The 19,297-nt window shown below is 38.2% G+C and overlaps 1 protein-coding gene across 4 annotated transcripts in view; it reads left to right on the top strand.

Annotated features, from left to right (window-relative positions):
• ABCD3 (ATP binding cassette subfamily D member 3) overlaps nt 1-13,782 on the top strand; it is a 74,347-nt gene extending 60,565 nt beyond the window's left edge. For all 4 annotated transcript variants that reach the window (XM_026497580.4, XM_026497579.4, XM_048220683.2 and 1 more), the window contains exons 18-23: nt 97-162; nt 264-353; nt 826-945; nt 6,957-7,061; nt 10,275-10,331; nt 12,302-13,782. In XM_026497580.4, the coding sequence (XP_026353365.1) occupies nt 97-162; nt 264-353; nt 826-945; nt 6,957-7,061; nt 10,275-10,331; nt 12,302-12,379 (516 nt within the window). In that variant the 3' untranslated portion in view covers nt 12,380-13,782. The remainder of the gene's footprint in view (nt 1-96; nt 163-263; nt 354-825; nt 946-6,956; nt 7,062-10,274; nt 10,332-12,301) is intronic.
• The last annotated feature ends 5,515 nt before the right edge of the window (nt 13,783-19,297 follow it).

The raw sequence follows: 19,297 nt of genomic DNA, 5'->3' as shown, positions 1-19,297 counted from the left end.
GTTGGCCTCAATATTTTGCAGTCTTGTTTTGCCATACAGCCTACCGCATTGTGAAATTTACAACTGCTCCTTTCCCCACTCCTTTTCCTTTCACAGTTATGGCCTCTTTTTGGAGGACGTCTAACTAAACCTGAGAGAGGAAAGTTATTTTATGTTCCTCAGGTAAGACTTTGCTTGAGTTATTTTGTAATCTTTGACATAAAGATCTTTTAATTTGCTTTTTAGAAAGTCACTTATAATGGTTTTTACTCTGTCACTATCAGAGACCTTATATGACCCTTGGAACACTTCGAGACCAAGTGATATATCCAGATGGAAGAGACGATCAGAAAAGGAAGGGGATATCTGATCTAGTAAGGAAATGTTTATGTCCTAGACCTACTGGAAATACTCCATTTCAGATTCTTTATCTTAGATTAGTTAAGTATTTTAACTGCCAGGTAGTTTATCTTACCCTGTAACACCTGTTCTAAAACCTTGTCATTAATTACAACTTTCCAAGTTGAGATAAGATGTTAACTACTCTGCTTAAATATGGCTTAGTGAGGATTTAACCTTGTCTCTTTACACTGTTTTTTGTTTTGTTTTTTCTCACTGCCCTCATCCTTTAATTATATACAGTAGTGTTATTCTCTTTAAGCTACTAGATATGTTTTGTCAGAGTTAGTATAGATAGGAAGTGAGGGTTCAAGGCTATCTTTGTGTCACATTCTTTTGTGAAGTGATATTGGCAATACAGTTATGGTGATTCTAGTTTAAAAAATAAAGCAAGATAATGTTGGCTTACATTAAGTTTGATTTCATCTTTAATCATTGTGCTGAAAGGTACTAAAGGAATACTTAGATAATGTCCAGTTGGGTCATATCCTTGAACGTGAAGGAGGCTGGGACAGTGTTCAGGATTGGATGGATGTCCTCAGTGGTGGAGAGAAACAAAGAATGGCGGTAAGTATACTCTGAAAACATTGCACGACACTGTAACTGGTTGCATAAAGTCACTCTTAAGAGTCCGGTATTTTGATTAATCAAGGTACACAATTTTAATCTTTTTATTTATCAATTGTTATAGTACGGATTAGTTTAAATGATAATAAAAGTGCTTGAAAATGTATAACTTGCATGTGCATTTAGAATTCTGAAAAATTCATAAGTTTTCCAATGATATACTATTTATCCATTGGGGATTAATTAAAGTGGGGGAAACTTTCTAGCATATTGATCCTGGGTTATATGGTAGTCCAAGATGTCTTAATATCTTTTCCCTACTGACCCCTCACTGAAGTTGTTGTCTCTGAAGTATCTGAAGGTGTTAGAGATGATCCATTCTAACTGTGTTCCTACCTTATTCTGCTCCTGCCCTCCCCTGTTATATCTATTCTGGTTTCAGGACTCAGTATCTACTACCCAGGGTTATTTAGAATTTTTACATTTTCCTAATAGAGGCATTTGAAAGGAGGTGTTTTTATTTTATAATTGTCTAAACTTATTCCTGACCCAACATGACTACAAAACACTGCATATTAAAAGTGATACCTTCAATACTCTGTTAAGAGGGTTAACTCTTTTTAAAGAGTCCTTTTCTAACTATGCATACCATAGTTTGACCAGCTGCAGAGGAATGTTTTTTTCCCCCGGAGTGTTAACCTTCTGGACATTAGAGAAAACTGTAGCCAAAGGAAAACAGTAAAAGAAATGGCTTATTGCTGAATTGCTTACTCATTATCTTTAAATTATATTCTCCCTTTTTTGTTGCTCTTATTCCCTGATAGTACATGTTATTTTTCCCAAAACATACCCATTCTGGGGCACCTGGGTGGCTCAGTTGTTAAGCATCTGCCTTCGGCTCAGTGCATGATCCCAGTGTTCTGGGATCGAGCCCTGCATCAGGCTCCTCTGCTGGGAGCCTGCTTCTTTCTCTCCCACTCCCCCTGCTTGTGTTCCCTCTCTCGCTGGCTGTCTCTCTCTCTGTCAAATAAATAAATAAAATCTTTAAAAAACAAAACAAAACAAAAAAAACCATACCCATTATGTATGAACTTAATATCAACCTGATATTGTGATTTGTCTGGCTAGTGCTGTAACATGAGATTAATCTATAGAGTGAAGAATGGATCATAAACAAAAGAAAAGAGATGTCAGCCATATTCAGAATGGAAATTGGGTGGTAGGAGTAAGAATTTGAAGTGATTGAGGTTTCTGGAATCAATTAGAAGATGACTATAGAAATAACTGCAAGTCAAGAGAACAAATTTAAGTTCCTGTTACTATGACTTCAAAGAAAATGGAAGGGTAGGTCAAGATTCACAAATGTGCACGGTATAAATCCAGAGAAAGAAAAACAAATGTGCTTAATTAAGGAATCCTGTGTGTGGGGTATAAAGGTACAGAGGGGATAGTCTTTATTTGAAGATAAGAAATTCAAGGCCTTGAGGAGTGAAGGGGATATCTTGGGGAGAGGGAAGGAGTGGAGGGAGGAACCCTGCAAAGCCAGATGAACCATGATAGAGTTGGTTGGGAAATGGAGAAACTCACCCATGGCGCTGCTGTACGACCAAGCCGTGGTGTGTTCTGTATAGACCAATATTTGGAGAACTGGTTGTGAAATTTAAAAGAGAGCATATTGTTTTGCTACCTTCAAAAAGTTTGTGGGGAGACGGGGAAGGCTAATACAACAGATGTCGAGGTTAGTGAAATTGGGCAAAGTTTGTGTATAGTCATTTTACTGCTCTTACAGTTTTTGCAAAGTAAAAAATTGAGGGAAGTGAGGACATAATTTTTATAAACTATAAAAATAATAATTTTTAAGGAAGAACAGACTCGAAAGGTCTAACCACCCAAAACAGTGAATATGTAAGAGTGGAAGTTGGCTGGTGTAAACAGATGAACCAAGGGAACTTTTGAATAAGGAAAGTCTGATTTGAATTGGAGGGAATGGAATACTACTACTGAATAGAAGGGAGGTCTGGTGAACACATTTCTAAAATTCATTGAGAAAAGTCAGTAAATAGAGGGAAATAAGATAATTATTCCATAATTTTAGTGAAAAAACTTCATCATGGTATACTTTCTACAGAGTTCATTACTAGCTGGGAGTCTGCTCTTTGCAAGGCACTGAGATAAGTGCCTGCCCTTACTAATCAATCTAGTTAGGAGACCCAGATATTCTCAACTAACTGTAACATAAGGCAGTCTTCCATTATAGCTATAAAGAAAGAACACTGGGATAATGATGAAGGATTGGTTTTGAATGGCAGACTCTATGTAATTCTCCCAACAGCCCTGTGAATTAAGGTACAGACAAGGGAAAGACTTGTAGGCCTTAAGCAGCTTCCTAATGCCACGTGGCTACTGAGTGGCAGAATGGAGATTCAAGTGCAGGCGGGTTTGACATCAGACTTCTGCTCTTGACCAGTACATTATACAGCCTCCGGTGCGCAGGTGGACTGTCTATCCAGTTCTCGTCTCTCACTGCCCCTCAGAGTCTCAAGTAACGTTTGCCTCACCTTCATTGCACCCCTTTGGGCCCAGCCATTACCAGCCAGGGTTGCTCTTCCCAATATCATAGTTGTGATATCTTATTTCTCTGACTGATAGTTCTCTTTCCCACTCCATTATGCTTGTTCTTCCTATTTAGCAGTGTTTTTTTTTTTTAAATCATGAATTACAAAAAAGTATGTATGATAGAAAAGTTGGATATAAAAGTATAAAGGGCCAAAACCCCCTTAACTAGAGAAACCACTGTCAAAATTGTTAGTGTTTTTTAAAACCAATTTTATAATTAATTCTTTTTCTTCTACCTAATTGGCAGCTGTCTCCCTTCTTCAGACTCACTGATAATCTTGAATATTGACCCCTCCCTTTTCTTATGATTGATCAGCCCCCTTCTGACTCTGCCTCCTTTCCTGTCTAGTACAGACTTAATAATCCGGGGCCTGGCACATAGGAGGTAGTCAGGAGGTATTTCTTAAAGGAATGAACAAATGATTTTTCCCCTTAACTTCCTTTCCCACTCTTTGTTTCCTCCTATTACCTCAGCTTCAGCCCAAGAGCATTCTTGCCTTAGTGTTTCTGTACATAGGCTTCTGAGCGCAGCTGAAAGATCAGAATGATGTGGTTTGGTGCTACTACACTTTCCTGGTTTCCAATCGTACAGGGGCTCACAGTGTTCTTTGGTGATCATTTTACTTACTTTTGCCCCCTCTCTCATTTTTCATGATAATCATTTAAAAACTATCAATCTCAGGCTTTCTGCCCTATTTCCTACTCCACAACTCCCAGTAGAACAACTCACCTTCTTAAAAAAGAGAAGCTGTTCTTATGTCAGTCACTGACCACTCATTTTTATTGAGGGCTTCATCGATAGGCGGTAGGCTTAGCCCTGTACATTGAATTCTTTCAAGTCCTTTGAGGCAGGAACTGTTGAGTGCCCCCTTGTACAGAGGGAATTGAGCCGTAGCACAGCGAAGTAGGCTGCCAAGCAAAGATAGCTCGTGAAGCTTACAGCTGTGGGCGGGGCTTGTCAGGCTCGGGTGGCAGTACCACCGCGGTGTTCATGTACTTATTCACTTTACAGTCTTCTCATATTGTGGTATCAAGTACTGATAGCATAGTGGAAGAGAGACACATGAGGAAATTGCCATGTAATATGCCAAGTGTGGTGGTGAAGGTATGCGAAGAGTTCCATGGGAACACGAGGGACGGGGGGGCATTTGTGGAATGCCTTCAGATAATCAGTCCTCTTAATTAAGTTCACGCTGGACTGTCCTGATCTCCTTACTTATGTCTGTGCAGGATATGTCATCCATCCTCTTGAGAAAGGCTGAATGTCTCCCATGTTTTTGGACCCCCTCTCCTCTGACTTTATCATATTCTTTCCTTCAGTTATGTATGTGTGCAGATACACACACCTTATATTTAATCTCTTTTGGTCCTTCTCTTTCAGAAAGACATTTTCAGGTCTTCCTGATGTAAAAAGCAAACTCTGCCTTAACCAAAGGTCCTCTGTAGTCTGTACCTTTTGTTCTCTGCACAGCCGAACTTCTAAATAGTCTATACTTGCTGCTTCCCCTTCTCCTCACCTCATCAAATAGAGTTGCTTATGTTTTAGTCATTAATTTATCAAATACCTAAATGTTTCCTTCATGCAAGTGTTGGATGTACAGTAGTGGTTAAAATACAGTCTCTGCTTATGTGAATGTAATAGTCTGGAGGAGGGGACAAAGTGACAACATACAGTTCACAACATATGAAGGGCTGCAGAGAAATTACAGGAGGGACCCACTTGGATTGCGGGAAAGGGGTAAGGGTAGATTTGAGGAGAAATTTCGAAGATGCAAGAACCAGAGCGCGGTGTTTGAGACAAAAGGAAAGTGACATGTGCTAAGCCTCTCTGGCCTAAGACCCCTTGTGTCCTGGTAGTTGAGAGGAGGCAATTTTGACTAGAATGTTGAGGTCAGAAAGCAAGTAAGAATCCGATTGTGCAGGGCCTGTGGGCCATGGTAAGAAGTTTGGGTTTTGTTCTAAGTGAAGTGGGAAGTTGAATAGAAGCGTGACATTCTTTGATTTATATTTCTGGAAAATCCTTTCTTGTTACAGGGAGAATGGATGGGAGAGGAGTGAAATGGCCCTCCAGGCCAGGAGATGATTGTGTTCTGGGCTGAGGGCATGATTGTGGAGACAGGGGAAAGTGAGTGGACTACAAACTCTGAAGGACTTACTCGAATGGACTAAAAACTATGAGGGTGGGAGTGTGAAAGAGAGGAGAAGAAGGGAGGACTCGTGGCCTTCTAGCTTGAGCACCTGTTTGATAGTGTTATTTTCTGAAATGTTTAAGGTGCGGTAGAGTGGATGGATGGATTTTAAGTGGAGAATTCGATAACTGAATAGAACTCTCAAATGGGAATTTTTATTTAGCAATCTTGAAATTTGAAGAGAAGGCTATGCAAGAGATATGTATTGAGAGTCCACAAATGTAAATAATATTTGGAATCATAAGATTTAATGTGATCACTCAGGGAGAAACAATATAGGATAAAGAGAAGTGGACTTAGGAATTGGCCCTGAGGAACCCCAACATTTAGTGGTCAAGTGAGGAAGAAAATTCTGGAAAAGAAACTGAGGAAGCAGCCTAAGTGAGAAGAAACGTTAAGACTATGGTTTCACTGTCACTTTCTCAAGAAGGAGGAAGTGGTCACCTGAATTGCATGTAGCAGAAAAAATAAATTGGCTAAGGATAGAAAAGTGTCCATTGGTCTTGTAACATGGCCCTCATTGCTAGAGGCAGTGACCAGTTGGAATATCTATTAGACAAAGGATCAGAGTAAATAATTCCCAGAAAATAAAATACATATGGAAAGTAAATGAGAAAATGTTCAGCATTCTTACTAAATGAAGAATGAAAAGCTATAACAATCTTGGTGTTAATTTTTACTTATAAAATTAGCAGAGCCTTTAAAAAATGAGCGCATCCGATATTGACCTCAGGGATATAAAACAGGTGCACTCAAAAATTACTGGTGGAAATATTAATTGGCAGCTTAATATCAATTGATATTACTTAAGCAACAGAATATTTAGAAATAAACACATTTTTGTACTTGAGCCATCTGGAGTCTGAAATTTCTTAGATTTGGTTAAAATATGTACCCTCTAATCTTGTGTAGAGAAGTTTCTCTAATAGTTTAAAACTCAACTTCATTTCACATCAATCTTAAATGTTTTGGATTAACTCTTAACAGTAAATTTCCTATGTGTTACATTTTCCCCTTGTTCGGGAAGATAGTAAAAACAGTTTTTTTTTTTTTTTATTGTTTCTGTTTTGGGGAAGTAGGTTTTTTTGAGTTAAAATAATTTTCATACTTGCTTTACGAGACTCAATGCATGTTTAATTTAAAGCAAATCTATTTTAGCTTATTAATTTCTGCATGTGATTATGCAAAATATTTTTTATGCTTCAGATGGCAAGATTATTTTATCATAAACCCCAGTTCGCCATTCTGGATGAATGCACAAGCGCAGTTAGTGTGGATGTGGAAGGCTACATTTACAGTCACTGTCGGAAGGTAAGCATTTCAGATTCTCTGTTTGAGGATCCCTGTCATTCTTTTTGGTTTACTCTGTGTCCAACCAAGTATCTATCCAAAGAGAAGATTTCAAGTTATTAAGTAACAAAATTACTATCAGAGGATGTTCTATCTGCTTTAATAAAGATTCCAAATGATAATTAATAGATAGGAGTAAAAAAAAGAATTGTAAATGAATTCTGTGTATAATTCTCTTTAGCTGTATCTTAGATTTGGAACAAATACTATATTTAAATTTACTTCCCTTTTACTTCATTCCCTGTGCTCAGTGTTAATAAACTGATATTTTCTTAATGTCTTCCATTCAGAGTGAAACCTAATTATCATTTTGTCCATTTCTTTTTCTCTGGCCTGGGCAACATTTTACCAGTTTCATTTGGTAGCCTTTTCTGAGGCTGTGCATATTGATAGCGTTCTTTTACTATTCGGTAGTTCTGTGGTGATTGTCACACCATCTATGCTCTGGTTGGATTTTGAGAATAAGAGCAGTATATCCTAACTGTTTTACAGTGTTATGTCAGTAAAGGAAGTACAGGAGTCTTTTAACAAGGAGTCTTTTGTAAGTGTTATGTGGGGGTTTACAGTAAATATAAAAGGTCATGTTACATATTTACAGTATGAATTCGTACTATTCAAAGAGTGGTCATTGATCAGCATTTCCTGGGAGCTTGTTAGAATGTAGACTCTCTGGTCCTACCAAATTAGAGTCCATATTTTAACCAAGTTCCCAAAGGATTCAAATGTACATTAAAGTTTGAGAAGCATTGATATAATGACAAAAAGAATAAATTTGCTACATTAATCTTTGTAGGAAGATTTTTCTGTACTGATTTTATTTCTTTAATGGTTTCTTTTCTGTTCTTGAATCAGTTTTGGTCATTTATAATCTTTTTATGTATCTGTTCATATAAACTTTCAGATTTATAGGTATTGGAGGTGTGGTCTCTATTTGATCAGTGATTTAGAGGCTCTTTGCTGATAGTTTTGACCATGTGATGTCCCCTTATATTTAGTTACAGGCTATATATCCCCACATAAGGTACAATTTTCCTATAAAGTGTAGATTCATTTAAAAGAAAAAAATTTTTATGGGGCCCCCAGTTGATAGTTTAAAGTATATTACTATAATAGCAGTTGAATATGTATAAGCATGAAATGAGATACGGAGTCCTTGAACTTAGAGCTCATCTGTAGCCACAAAACAAATATAAATTCACAAATTAAGTACAGACAAAACACAGTTTCAAGTTGGTTACATTAAAGGAAACTCTGATACTGTTTTTCTGAAACTAAACCACCAGTTTGGGATTTAATTATGGAAAGGTATAGTCTGGGGTCCAGATCTTAATATTTGAATTTTGCTTATATACCTTACTTACTTCTGTCAGAAAGAATGCTTTCATTAAGTTGAGATCTGATTCAATTATTGTAGAATCATAAAAAAAAAAAATTTGAAATGAGCTTTCAAAAGTCAAATAAGTGTTGTATCATTGAAATGTTTTACTAATAACTTATTTTGTCAAGCAGTTTGTAACCAATTTGAGAACCTTTCCACATGGCATCCAAAGTTATGGTACATTGAAAGTTTTAAGTACTATCACTTTATTTTTATTTTATTTTTTTTAGAGAGAAAGGGGGATGGAGGGGGAGAGGGAGGGAGAGAATCTTAAGCAGGCTCCACACCCAGCACTGAGCCTGACATGGGGCTCCATCTCATAATGCTGAGGTCATGACCTGAGCTGAAATCAAGAGTCAGACACTTTACCGACTGAGCCACCCAGGCGCCCCAAGTGCTATCACTTCAAGTAATCACTTGGTACCAGCAGAAGTACAAACACAGACTTGGGCACTTAAATCGCATGGTAGAACTGATCCAGAATATGCTTAGGCTGATTTTTTAAAAAAATTATCAAAATGAAAATAAAATTAGAACTCATGGTGGAATTATCTGGATACTCTAGCGTTTATCTCTGTCAGCCTTGAGAGATCCATTTTAAGAAACACGATCTAGAGCAGGGTTTCTCAGTCTCAGCTCTGTTGACATTTTGGGTTGGAGAATCCTTAGATGTGAGGAGCTGTCCTTTGCTTTATAGATATTTGACAGCGTCTCTGACCTCTATTCATTAGATGCTAGTAGCACTCTCAGTTGTGACAATCAAAACTGTCTCCAGACATTGCCAAGTGTCCCCTAAGGGATAAAACTCCTCTCCTCCCCCCAGCTGAGAACCACTGATCCAGAGCATCTGCAGTTATATTGATATATTCTGTCTTGCAAACTCCAATTATGAACGAAGAGGGTTTTAAAAAATCTTTATTAGAAATCTCTAAATCTTTATTTACAGTTTAAGAACCAGTAAAATTTTGGGACACCTGGGTGGCTCAGTTGGTTAGGCGTCTGCCTTCAGCTCAGGTCATGATCCTGGAGTCCCAGGATTGAACCCCACGTCGGGCTCCTCGCTCAGTGGGGAGTCTGCTTCTCCCTCTGTCCCTCCTCCTTCTCATGCTCTCTCTCAAATAAATAAATAAAATCTAAAAAAAAACCAATAAGGTTTCAAAACCAGAAGATTTTTCATTATTTTGTAGCATGCTAAAGGGGTAGACAAACCTTGCCTAAACTAACAAAAGATATTTAAACTCTTAAGTTGTTCTCAATGTTGGTGTTCTTATATGTTGCCACAGAAACATTCATATATTTTCTGATGATAATACTGCTTTTCCAAAATCTGAATTCCCAGACACATTCCAAAACAGGGGTTCCAATAAAGGATTATGACCCTGTATTTGAAAAACAGATTGACTGTAGACAGTACTATATTGATTTAATTTTCCTGATTTTGACCTCTTGCTATTTTTACTATTCTTATACTCTTTTCATGTATTTTTCACAATAAAATAGAAACTGTGTCAGGATATATATTTTCTGCCCCACAAAGTAGAACATTTAATGCTAGTACCTGTTAGTTTTTTTTCCTTAAAGAATTTATTGGTACTTGTGTGTTTTTATCATGTGGTCATTGGTCTGTACTTTGCATTATCTTGAACATTGGCATCAGTTGTAATTTTTTCTCTTTTACATTGATTTTTAATTATAGCTTCTGAAGACAGTCATTTTAATAGCTTAAAATATACAGACGAGTTTAATTTGTGATTCTGTGTTATTAATATAAACCTAAATCATTTTCTTTGTATTAGGTCGGCATCACCCTCTTCACTGTGTCACATAGAAAGTCTCTTTGGAAACACCATGAGGTTTGTATTTCTTATATTGAATGGTTCAGTGGAATTTTATCTTATTTAAATCTGTGAATTCAGGTGATTATGGTTTTAGATTTCTTGGTGTATGTTCTCTTAAAACATATACGTTGAAGGACAAAAGGTGATTCTAGATTTTCCTTAAATATTATTGTATTTGTCAGTTTTGAAAGCTCTAATACATATTAAACAGGCCCTAGTTGTATTTGAGAGATACTAGAGAACCAGTTAGTGGTTCTTCGTTTTTATAAATGACTATTGTGTAATAACTGATTAAAATTTTCACAACCTTATCACAGCTATGGCTAAAGTTTTTCTCATCACCCACTATTGACAGAAGGGAAAGGGTCTTAGGAAGGATTAGGTGGCAGAAAGTTTAAGGACATTTTTAGTGAGATCATGGCCGTAAGGGGAAACTGAGTAATGTCAGCTGTGTTTATCATTGCACTGTAATAAAATAGAACCATTAAGTAGTCACTATAATTTACATAGAGATTACAGTGAGGTTTGCACTGGTATAGATCCCTTATGTATCCTGGTGTTCTAGCAGTGCCATTCTCAGTATAGCAGTTCTTTTCGGCTCTTCGTGTAAAATGATTAAACCCCCAAACTAAACCCTGTTAACTGAACCCTTCCCTCCCCTCCCCTTCTCTTTCCCTCTCTCTTTCCTTCCTTTTTTCCTTCCTGAATGATAAAGACATTTTAGGTAAAAAAAAAAAAAAGGGGGGGGTTTTGAGAAAAATTAGAACAATGGTACAGGATATCTTGTGCCATAAAACACATACTGATGGAGCAACTTTTTCACCAAGTACTGGGCTAGATGTCCTTGGGGAGACAGAGTATTGTCTTTACCCTCAAGAACCTTATGGTTAAGATGGTAGTGTACAAATGATAAAATGAAGAGTGTAGGATTTGAAGTCAGAAAACCTGGGTTCCAGCACCACTGTTTCTGGCATCAGTTGCTTCCTTCATAAAATAATGTTATTGTGACCCTTGCTTTCCTGTCTCCTAGATTACCATGAGCATCGAAGAGGTAGCCTGTATGAAAGTATTTAGTAAAAATAATGGAATTCTCTATAGCTGTGTGACTTTTAAAGATACTTTTTATTATTGTATGACATACTATAATTTGTCCATTTTTCAGAATGAAATGAGAAATTAAATAACTAATAAAGCAGTTTAAAAAGTACCCAAGCCTTTGTGTTTTCTCAGGAGCTCATAAACATCACAGCCACAGGGCTGTGAGAGTGCTTGGATTTGACTTCCCCTCTTCTTCTGGTGGGGGAGACAAGCACAGAATATCAAGCAGTGATTATGTGAAGGAGGGTTGACACAGACTACAGTGTCAGAGGCCAGAATAGCTAAGAAGTAATAAGATAGAAGATGGAAAAACATGGCTTTTCTGTAAATAAAAAGCTGCTAAATAAAACAGAAGCCTTTGTAACTGCTCTTCTAAGTTCTTCTTAGGATGCGATATACAGTCCCACTGTATAGCTCTTTGCCTCCTCTACTAAGACCACGAACAAATAAAAAGCCTTAAGTTCGAGGTTCCGAACTGATCCAGGAGACCGGATAAAGGAAGTATTCAAGACTGCCCTATTGGATAGACTTACCCTTAGTGCAGTTCAGCCTGTGGTACGTGAGATCCTTGGTTGTGGGGTTACGGAAGCATTCTGATTTGTAGGATGCTTATACATTTGATTCCTTCAAAATAATGAGGCATTTTGGTATTTTAGTTCTCATAAAGGAAAGTACTCTGTCCACTCGAAGCAGAATTGTATTGTTGCTATTTTAAAAAGAGCAGACTTCTTCATTTAGTCTTACCTTTCCGGTATAAAACTTTTGGAGGTATTAGTGGCTTAGAATAAATTCCAGTCATTTTCTTATATAATAACCTCTACATAAATTCCTGACAAAAAGGAAATTCTCTTAGTCATTGATTTTTCCCCCCCACTTCTTTCCCGTAGTACTACCTGCATATGGATGGCAGAGGCAATTACGAATTCAAACAGATAACAGAAGATACGGTTGAGTTTGGCTCTTAGAATCCGGAGAGCTGTACCGCTTCAATGAAATCATTACAGAACACACGTAGAAATACACAGTACATTGTAAAATAAAGTTGAGCTTAGGTTTTTTTTTTTTTAAACAAATTAATTAGATATGAAATAATTGAGAACAAATTGTTAAACCATTTAATATTATATAGGATCTTGCTAATTGTGTATATGTTGGTTTAATTATTAATATGTACTAAGAATGTCCTTATTCTTGTGGTTAAAAACCTGCCTAAATTAAATTGGGCTTAAATCAGTGTAACCTGATTCATCCTGGGATGTAAACCATTTGAAGTCAGCTAATTTGACTTTTATGGCTCTATCTTTTCCTTCAGTGAAGAACCCTGTTTAAAACTGGGGGTCATCATTTATCCTGTTCTAACAAGATAGTCTTGAGTTTCATTTTCTTGTGCTCCATGATAGTAGGAAACAAATCATAGTATATTTTCAAAATGTACAACACCAATGCATAATAGCATTTATCACACAGTGGCTGATTTCATTAGCTGTCACCGTTATACTCATTCCTTATATAGATCTTGGGGTACATTTGACTCCAGGAAAGCCATTTCAATTTTCTTTGGCTAAATAATAAATGTGCCCCTCTCAGTCTGCAGTATTGAGTTGTTTTGAGGGTTCTTTGTGGGGATAAAACAGAAGTTTATGTGCAGTCTTGCTTACAAGGGGTGGTTACTATGTTTCACACCTAATCTTCCCAGTGTTTGGGATATTAAAACATAAAGTCCTTATTTGTCAAGCTCAAGGATTTTCATAAGAGTTTCAGACTTTTTAAAAGAATTGGATGGATCTGTGTATGTTAGAAGCCCATTCATTAGAAGTATGGTGGTTACATGGTGTTAAACTCCAAATGAGCCATAGGAATGCACTACATGAAGTAATGCACTGAGTATGCAATGTTATCACTGTCTTTGACCATGATTTTATGTTTAAAAAATGTTATAATTACGCACATGGGTGAATTATGTTTCCTAGGTACTGGTTTATCTCTGTGAATCTTAAATAACTTTTTTATATTTGGGTTATTATGTTGAACTATCCGAAGAGAAATTGATTTCACCTCACCAAACCACCATTAATGACTTACATGTATTATTTACACAGGGAAAACTGAAACTGAATTTTATCAATAAGCTAGATATGAAATCAGTTTTATCAGACTAGGGTTCAGAAATGGGCATTTTATAATCTTGTTGCTGTATAACTGATTTTGGGTTTTTTTGCAGAATTAACTATAAGAATCACCGGCTACCAAAGTAAAACTTGATGTACTGATTCCATAATACATAACATTCAGTTTTTACCACTCTCTTTGGCAAACTTGTCTACTTACTTATTTTCTGTTCAGATTAAAGAGAATCAGATATCCTGTACAACCTTTGCTTGTTCTTTTTATTCGGATATCTAAAAACTGGGTAGGTAGTTCATGCATAGTTTGGACAGTCTTGACTTGAAAAACACAAAAATAAATTGACATTCAGAAATCCCTTTTAGCACCCTATGCTTCTTTTTCAAAAAGCTATGTCAAATGTGATTTTTAACAGAATGAATTTCTCTTTTAGATAAGTCACAGAAAACCTTCAGTGTACTGGGGCACCTGGCTGACTCAGTTGATAGAGCATGTGATTCTTGATCTTAAGGTCATGAGTTTGAGCCCCACGTTGGGTATAGAGATTACAAAAAAAAAGTTAAACCCCACAAACTTCAGTGTACCTCACAACCCTGAACCTACTAATAGCTGCCTCCTAATTCCTTCCATCATGGATTTTTATCATCAAAAAACCAGTTGGGGTTTCTTTTTTTATTTTTTTCTTCCTTTTAAAATTTAACAAACATTAAAGTGTTTCACTGTTTGAGTCGTAGAGGAATATCCTTTTCCTGGAGAATCACCATATACACTAACGTAATGATGGTTCTACGAAGACCTACAATAAGGAAATCCAGCATTTCTAAAACATGATTGACCACGAAACATCTTTTTCCTCACAGTTCCTCTTAGCATCTTCTATAGGCTGCAATGGGAAATGGCAGCTTAATCTGAAAAATAAGCTAGAGAATGAATTTCATCTGTGAGCAACATATTACATCCAAGTGTATCATTCTGTGTTCTAACACCAAGCTTCTGTTTTTCCTACAACAGAAAATAGGGGTGTGAACAATTGCAGTTGTTTGCTGTGCACTAATAGAATAAAACGTATCTAGGGTTTGCCTCTGCACGGGAGGCAAAATTTTACTTCTACCCTCTTTGGGTTTTTGTCTAGGCCTGAGAATTAAGTTGACATAAGATGGGTAAACAGGAAAAAACCACACAAGTTTATTTAATAGAAGTTTTAGGTGATATGGAAGCCCTCATAAGGAGCTGGCCCAAAGAAATGGCAAAACCTAAAGGCTTTTTATACCAGGTTGAACAAAGAGAGGCAATTGTGGAAAAGTAAGTAAACTATGTGAGGAAGCCAAACGAAGGTAAGAAATAAGTAAGGTTTGGGGCACCTGGGTGGCACAGCGGTTAAGCGTCTGCCTTCGGCTCAGGGCGTGATCCTGGTGTTATGGGATCGAGCCCCACATCAGGCTCCTCTGCTATGAGCCTGCTTCTTCCTCTCCCACTCCCCCTGCTTGTGTTCCCTCTCTCGCTGGCTGTCTCTATCTCTGTTGAATAAATAAATAAAATCTTAAAAAAAAAAAAAAAAGTAAGGTTTGTGTACGATTCTCTCAGTCTTGACATCCCGTCCTTGGTGATGAGAATGGTACTTTCCTTCTGGTTTAGGGAGGACATCTCCATATGGGGATGACAGGTATTAGTTTGTTTTCAGGAAGAAAAGGGGGAGAGTCAGAGTGCCCTTCTTGCACCTGTTCTTTTAAGTGTTTTTAGCTCAAGAACAGTCAACGCCAGGGGCGCCTGGGTGGCACAGTCGTTAAGCGTCTGCCTTTGGCTCAGGGCGTGATCCCCGCGTTCTGGGATCGAGCCCCACATCAGGCTCTTCTGCTATGAGCCTGCTTCTTCCTCTCCCACTCCCCCTGCTTGTGTTCCCTCTTTCGCTGGCTGTCTCTGTCAAATAAATAAATAAAATCTTAAAAAAGAAAAAAAAGAACAGTTAATGCCAAAGTGGCATATTCTGGGGTGGCGTATTTTGCCACCCTTTGCCTTGTTCCCCTCTCATAGTAATTAGCATTTGACTTAAAACTAGTGATACTGCAGTAGTGTCTGTCATTTCCATACGTACTTTTTAAACTTTTAAACTTGATGTTTAAAACTATGATTTGCCTAAAGGTAGAGTGACTTCTATCAGATGGACTTTAGCATTGTTAGTTGTAGGAAAGTATTTACGTTTTTACCTACGTCAGTCATTTTCGCTTTGTGAATAATTGAAATGTTCTGACTTACAAACATACCATATGCATGTCACTTAAAAAATCTTATCAAAAGTTACTGAAAAGCAGTTCCCTCTTCATCCCTAGGGGCAACCATTTTAAATTGTCTTGTGATGATTGCTCTTTCCCCCCTATTTTTAAAATAATATACTATACAGCCATATCTTGATATATTAATTTTAGACATTTCCTATTTCCCATTTTGTCACTGGCCTGATCCCCTGAACTCCAGGACTGACCTCCTGAACTCAAGAAACTATTAGAAGCTTCTGCCTCAAGTTTTACCTTTTAAAAACTAACTTAACTGCTGGAACACAAAAAGGAACATTTGAGGAAGACACCTGAGCAGTTGAATCAAAAAGTGCCTCAGCCTCATCGTAATGTTAATATATTTCCTCTGAATATTCATTCCAAGCCCTTCTCAAAGGAGCCTGCCTTCTTGTGTTCAGGGAGTCACTGCTTTGGAAATTACTTCCTGGGATCTCCTTTGTACAAATAGGGTGACCTTATGAGGCCACTCCATCTGGTGCATTCTCTGTCTATAGCTCACCAAGGAGCCGTCCGACTTTGGTCCAGTAACAAATTTGGCGACCCAGAGGGGACTCGTATTCTTCGGAGGTTCCATCCTCTAGTTCCCTCCTTTCCAATGGGTAGAGCAGTGGGCAACAGCACCTAGTCCTGGATGTTGGGGTGAGGTGAGGATTCCTCGGGGGGAGACGCAGTTTAACTTCAGGCGCATGTTTTTCAGTTGGGGCCCGTTCCCTTAGTCCCTGACTGTCTTACCTGTGTTGCTGGATTGGCATCGCTGCCCCTTTGGGACACCCAGCAGCTGCACTGAGCCTTTTGTTTGGAGGATCCATTCATGGATGTGAGTGGTGCTGAGCCCACAGCGTGACCGTAAGAGTTACTCTTTGAGTTGTCTCACAAAATCTGGGCAATTTGGCCGGGTGCGGGGGGAGCAGAAGCTCGCTTAGTAAAGCCTAACTCTTTCAAGTCAAGCTGGAGGATTGAATGGTCCTTCAAACCCAGCCTAAACATCCCAAGGTGCAGGATTACAGCACCGGGCCATTTAGGGACTCAGAAGCTGCAGCCTAGCAAAGCAGGAACAATCTATTGAGGGCTTAATTGAGTGGAGCCTGGGTACCTGGTTGTTTGGTCTATTTGTCAGGGAGACATGACAGTGTTGTGTTGTTTAAAAACCCATCAGCCAGGGCGCCTGGGTGGCACAGTCGTTAAGCATCTGCCTTCGCCTCAGGGCGTGATCCCGGTGCTCTGGGATGGAACCCCACATCAGGCTCCTCCGCTGAGAGCCTGCTTCTTCCTCTCCCACTCCCCCTGCTTGTGTTCCCTCTCTCGCCGGCCGTCTCTCTCTGTCAAATAAATCTTTAAAAAAAACAACAACAACAACCCATCAGCCTTCTCAGAAAGGCTGTGGGATTGTCTGAAAAGGCATACAAATTGGGATCCCGAGGCCCATGGTAGTCAAGTGGTCCTTAATACCTATTTCATATCTCAGAGTGCTCCAGAAATCTATAGAAAACTTCAAAAATGGGCAGTAGGTCCCAACATTAACTCTGCTCAGCTGACAGAGACATCTTTTAGGGTATTCAATCACAGATGTGACAGAGGATGAAAAAAGAAGACAAGAAAATGAAAAGACAAGCTGCTCTTCTGACAGTAGCTCCAGTCCGCAGGAGGTAACCCAGGGGAAGAAAGGAAGTCCCCATGGGTAAGTGCTCCCAGCTCCAAACCTGGGACCAAGAGACCAGAGACAAAATTGGGTTACGAGCAGTGTGCATATTGTAAGCAAGAGGGAAATTGGAAATCACTTTGCCCAAACTGCCCCGGAAAGGGAAGAGGGATGGGCAAAACCAAGTCATTCCAATTGCCCCTCATAGAAAACCAGATCCTCACCTCCCATGAGGAGCCCCTGTGGTCTTAGCAGAAGATCCAGTTGAATCTTTCCTTGAGACTGGAGCCACCTTTTTTCTATGGAACACCCAGAACGGTAACCTTTCCAATAAAAATGTAACATAAGGGAGTTTCAGGAAAAGAAGAGACCAAAAGATTTCTGGAGACTTTGACCTGTGAAATGGGCCATGATTACTAAAGCACCCCTATTCAAAACCTGGCCTTCAGCTTCCATCAGGTTACTTGTCCAGGATAGGTACAAATCATAACCATAAGGTTTTTGTTTGTGTCTGACTAGGTGGTATTTACCTCTGGATGGTATCGTTAAAAGTAATTTATGAAAAAACTTTATTTGGTTTAAAGGCAAGTGCTTGTAAAAATTGGGCATTCTGAAACTCAAAGGTAGAAACTAACCCAAATGCTTTTCAAGTTCACGTGATCTGCAATAATCTCTTGCAAGTTAAAGTCCGAATTTGTTGACTATCTGCATGTCTTTTGGAATTATCAACGTGAAATATAATAGAGATAATCAACTTTTATTTTACCTGAATTCACGGTGCATCTGTTGCAATTTGTCAATAAAAATGACTTTAAATGATGGTTGATTTTATCTGGGAAATTGTTAAGAACAAGTTGGTTGAATAGATAAAAAGTCCTGTAGGTAAATTTATAAATAATAGCTTCCAAAATCTATGGTAACCCAAAAGTTCAAGGCTTTGCTGGATTAGATGATAAACTGGGTTGAATTCATTGGATATCTAAGTAGGATAAAATATGGAAACATTGATTACTAAACACAGACTTATTCACTTTGGTCCTGTTACAGAGAAACTAATAATAAATTGGGTCTGTTAGTAAACATATTTTATGCTTTATCAAAAATAGTACTACGAAAAGTACTCGTTTCTAGGAATAATGAAATGTATTCAGAAATTTGCTGATCTAAGAATTCTGGTGTAACAGTTCAAAATTGCTTTACTACTTAGTTTTTCTAGAAATTAAGGTCTGTAGGGGCTCCCACGTGGCTCAGTCAGTTAATTATTGCCTTCCCCTTAGGTTGTTATCTCAGGGTCCTGGGATCAGCCCGGCTTTGGGCTCTCTGCTCAGCAGGAAGTCTGTTTCTCCCTCTGCCCCTCCCCCCCCATTCTGTCTCTCTCTCAAATAAATCAAAATCTTTTTTAAAAAAAGAAAAAAAATTAAGGTCTCTAAGCATTAAGAATTATAATAAATGTAATTAGAACTACTGGGAATAATATGGGAAACTCTGTATGCAAGGAAAGTGAGATAAGTGTTTTTGGTAAGAGAGGTATGGGGAATAGAAATATATTTTTGTTGAGGGAAAAGAAAGTAACTTTGTCCTAAAATGAGACTGGTTGTATAGGAGGAGATAGAAAACTTAGGACAAAATCTGAATGTAAAAAGAGAGTTGTAAAAAGTCTGTGAAAAAGGAATCTCTGGAAAGGAGCCTTATCCATGATGGAGACTGAGATGGGAATAAATGAGTTTTAAGAGTACACTGGTATAGGCGCCTGGCTGGCTCAGTTGGTTAAGCATCTGCCTTCAGCTCAGGTCATGATCCCAGGGTCCTAGGATTGAGTCCCTCAACCG

Source organism: Ursus arctos, unplaced genomic scaffold (assembly GCF_023065955.2).
Source record: "Ursus arctos isolate Adak ecotype North America unplaced genomic scaffold, UrsArc2.0 scaffold_12, whole genome shotgun sequence".
In the NCBI taxonomy this organism is placed as follows: Eukaryota; Metazoa; Chordata; class Mammalia; order Carnivora; family Ursidae; genus Ursus; species Ursus arctos.
This window is presented reverse-complemented; position numbering and strand designations above follow the sequence as displayed.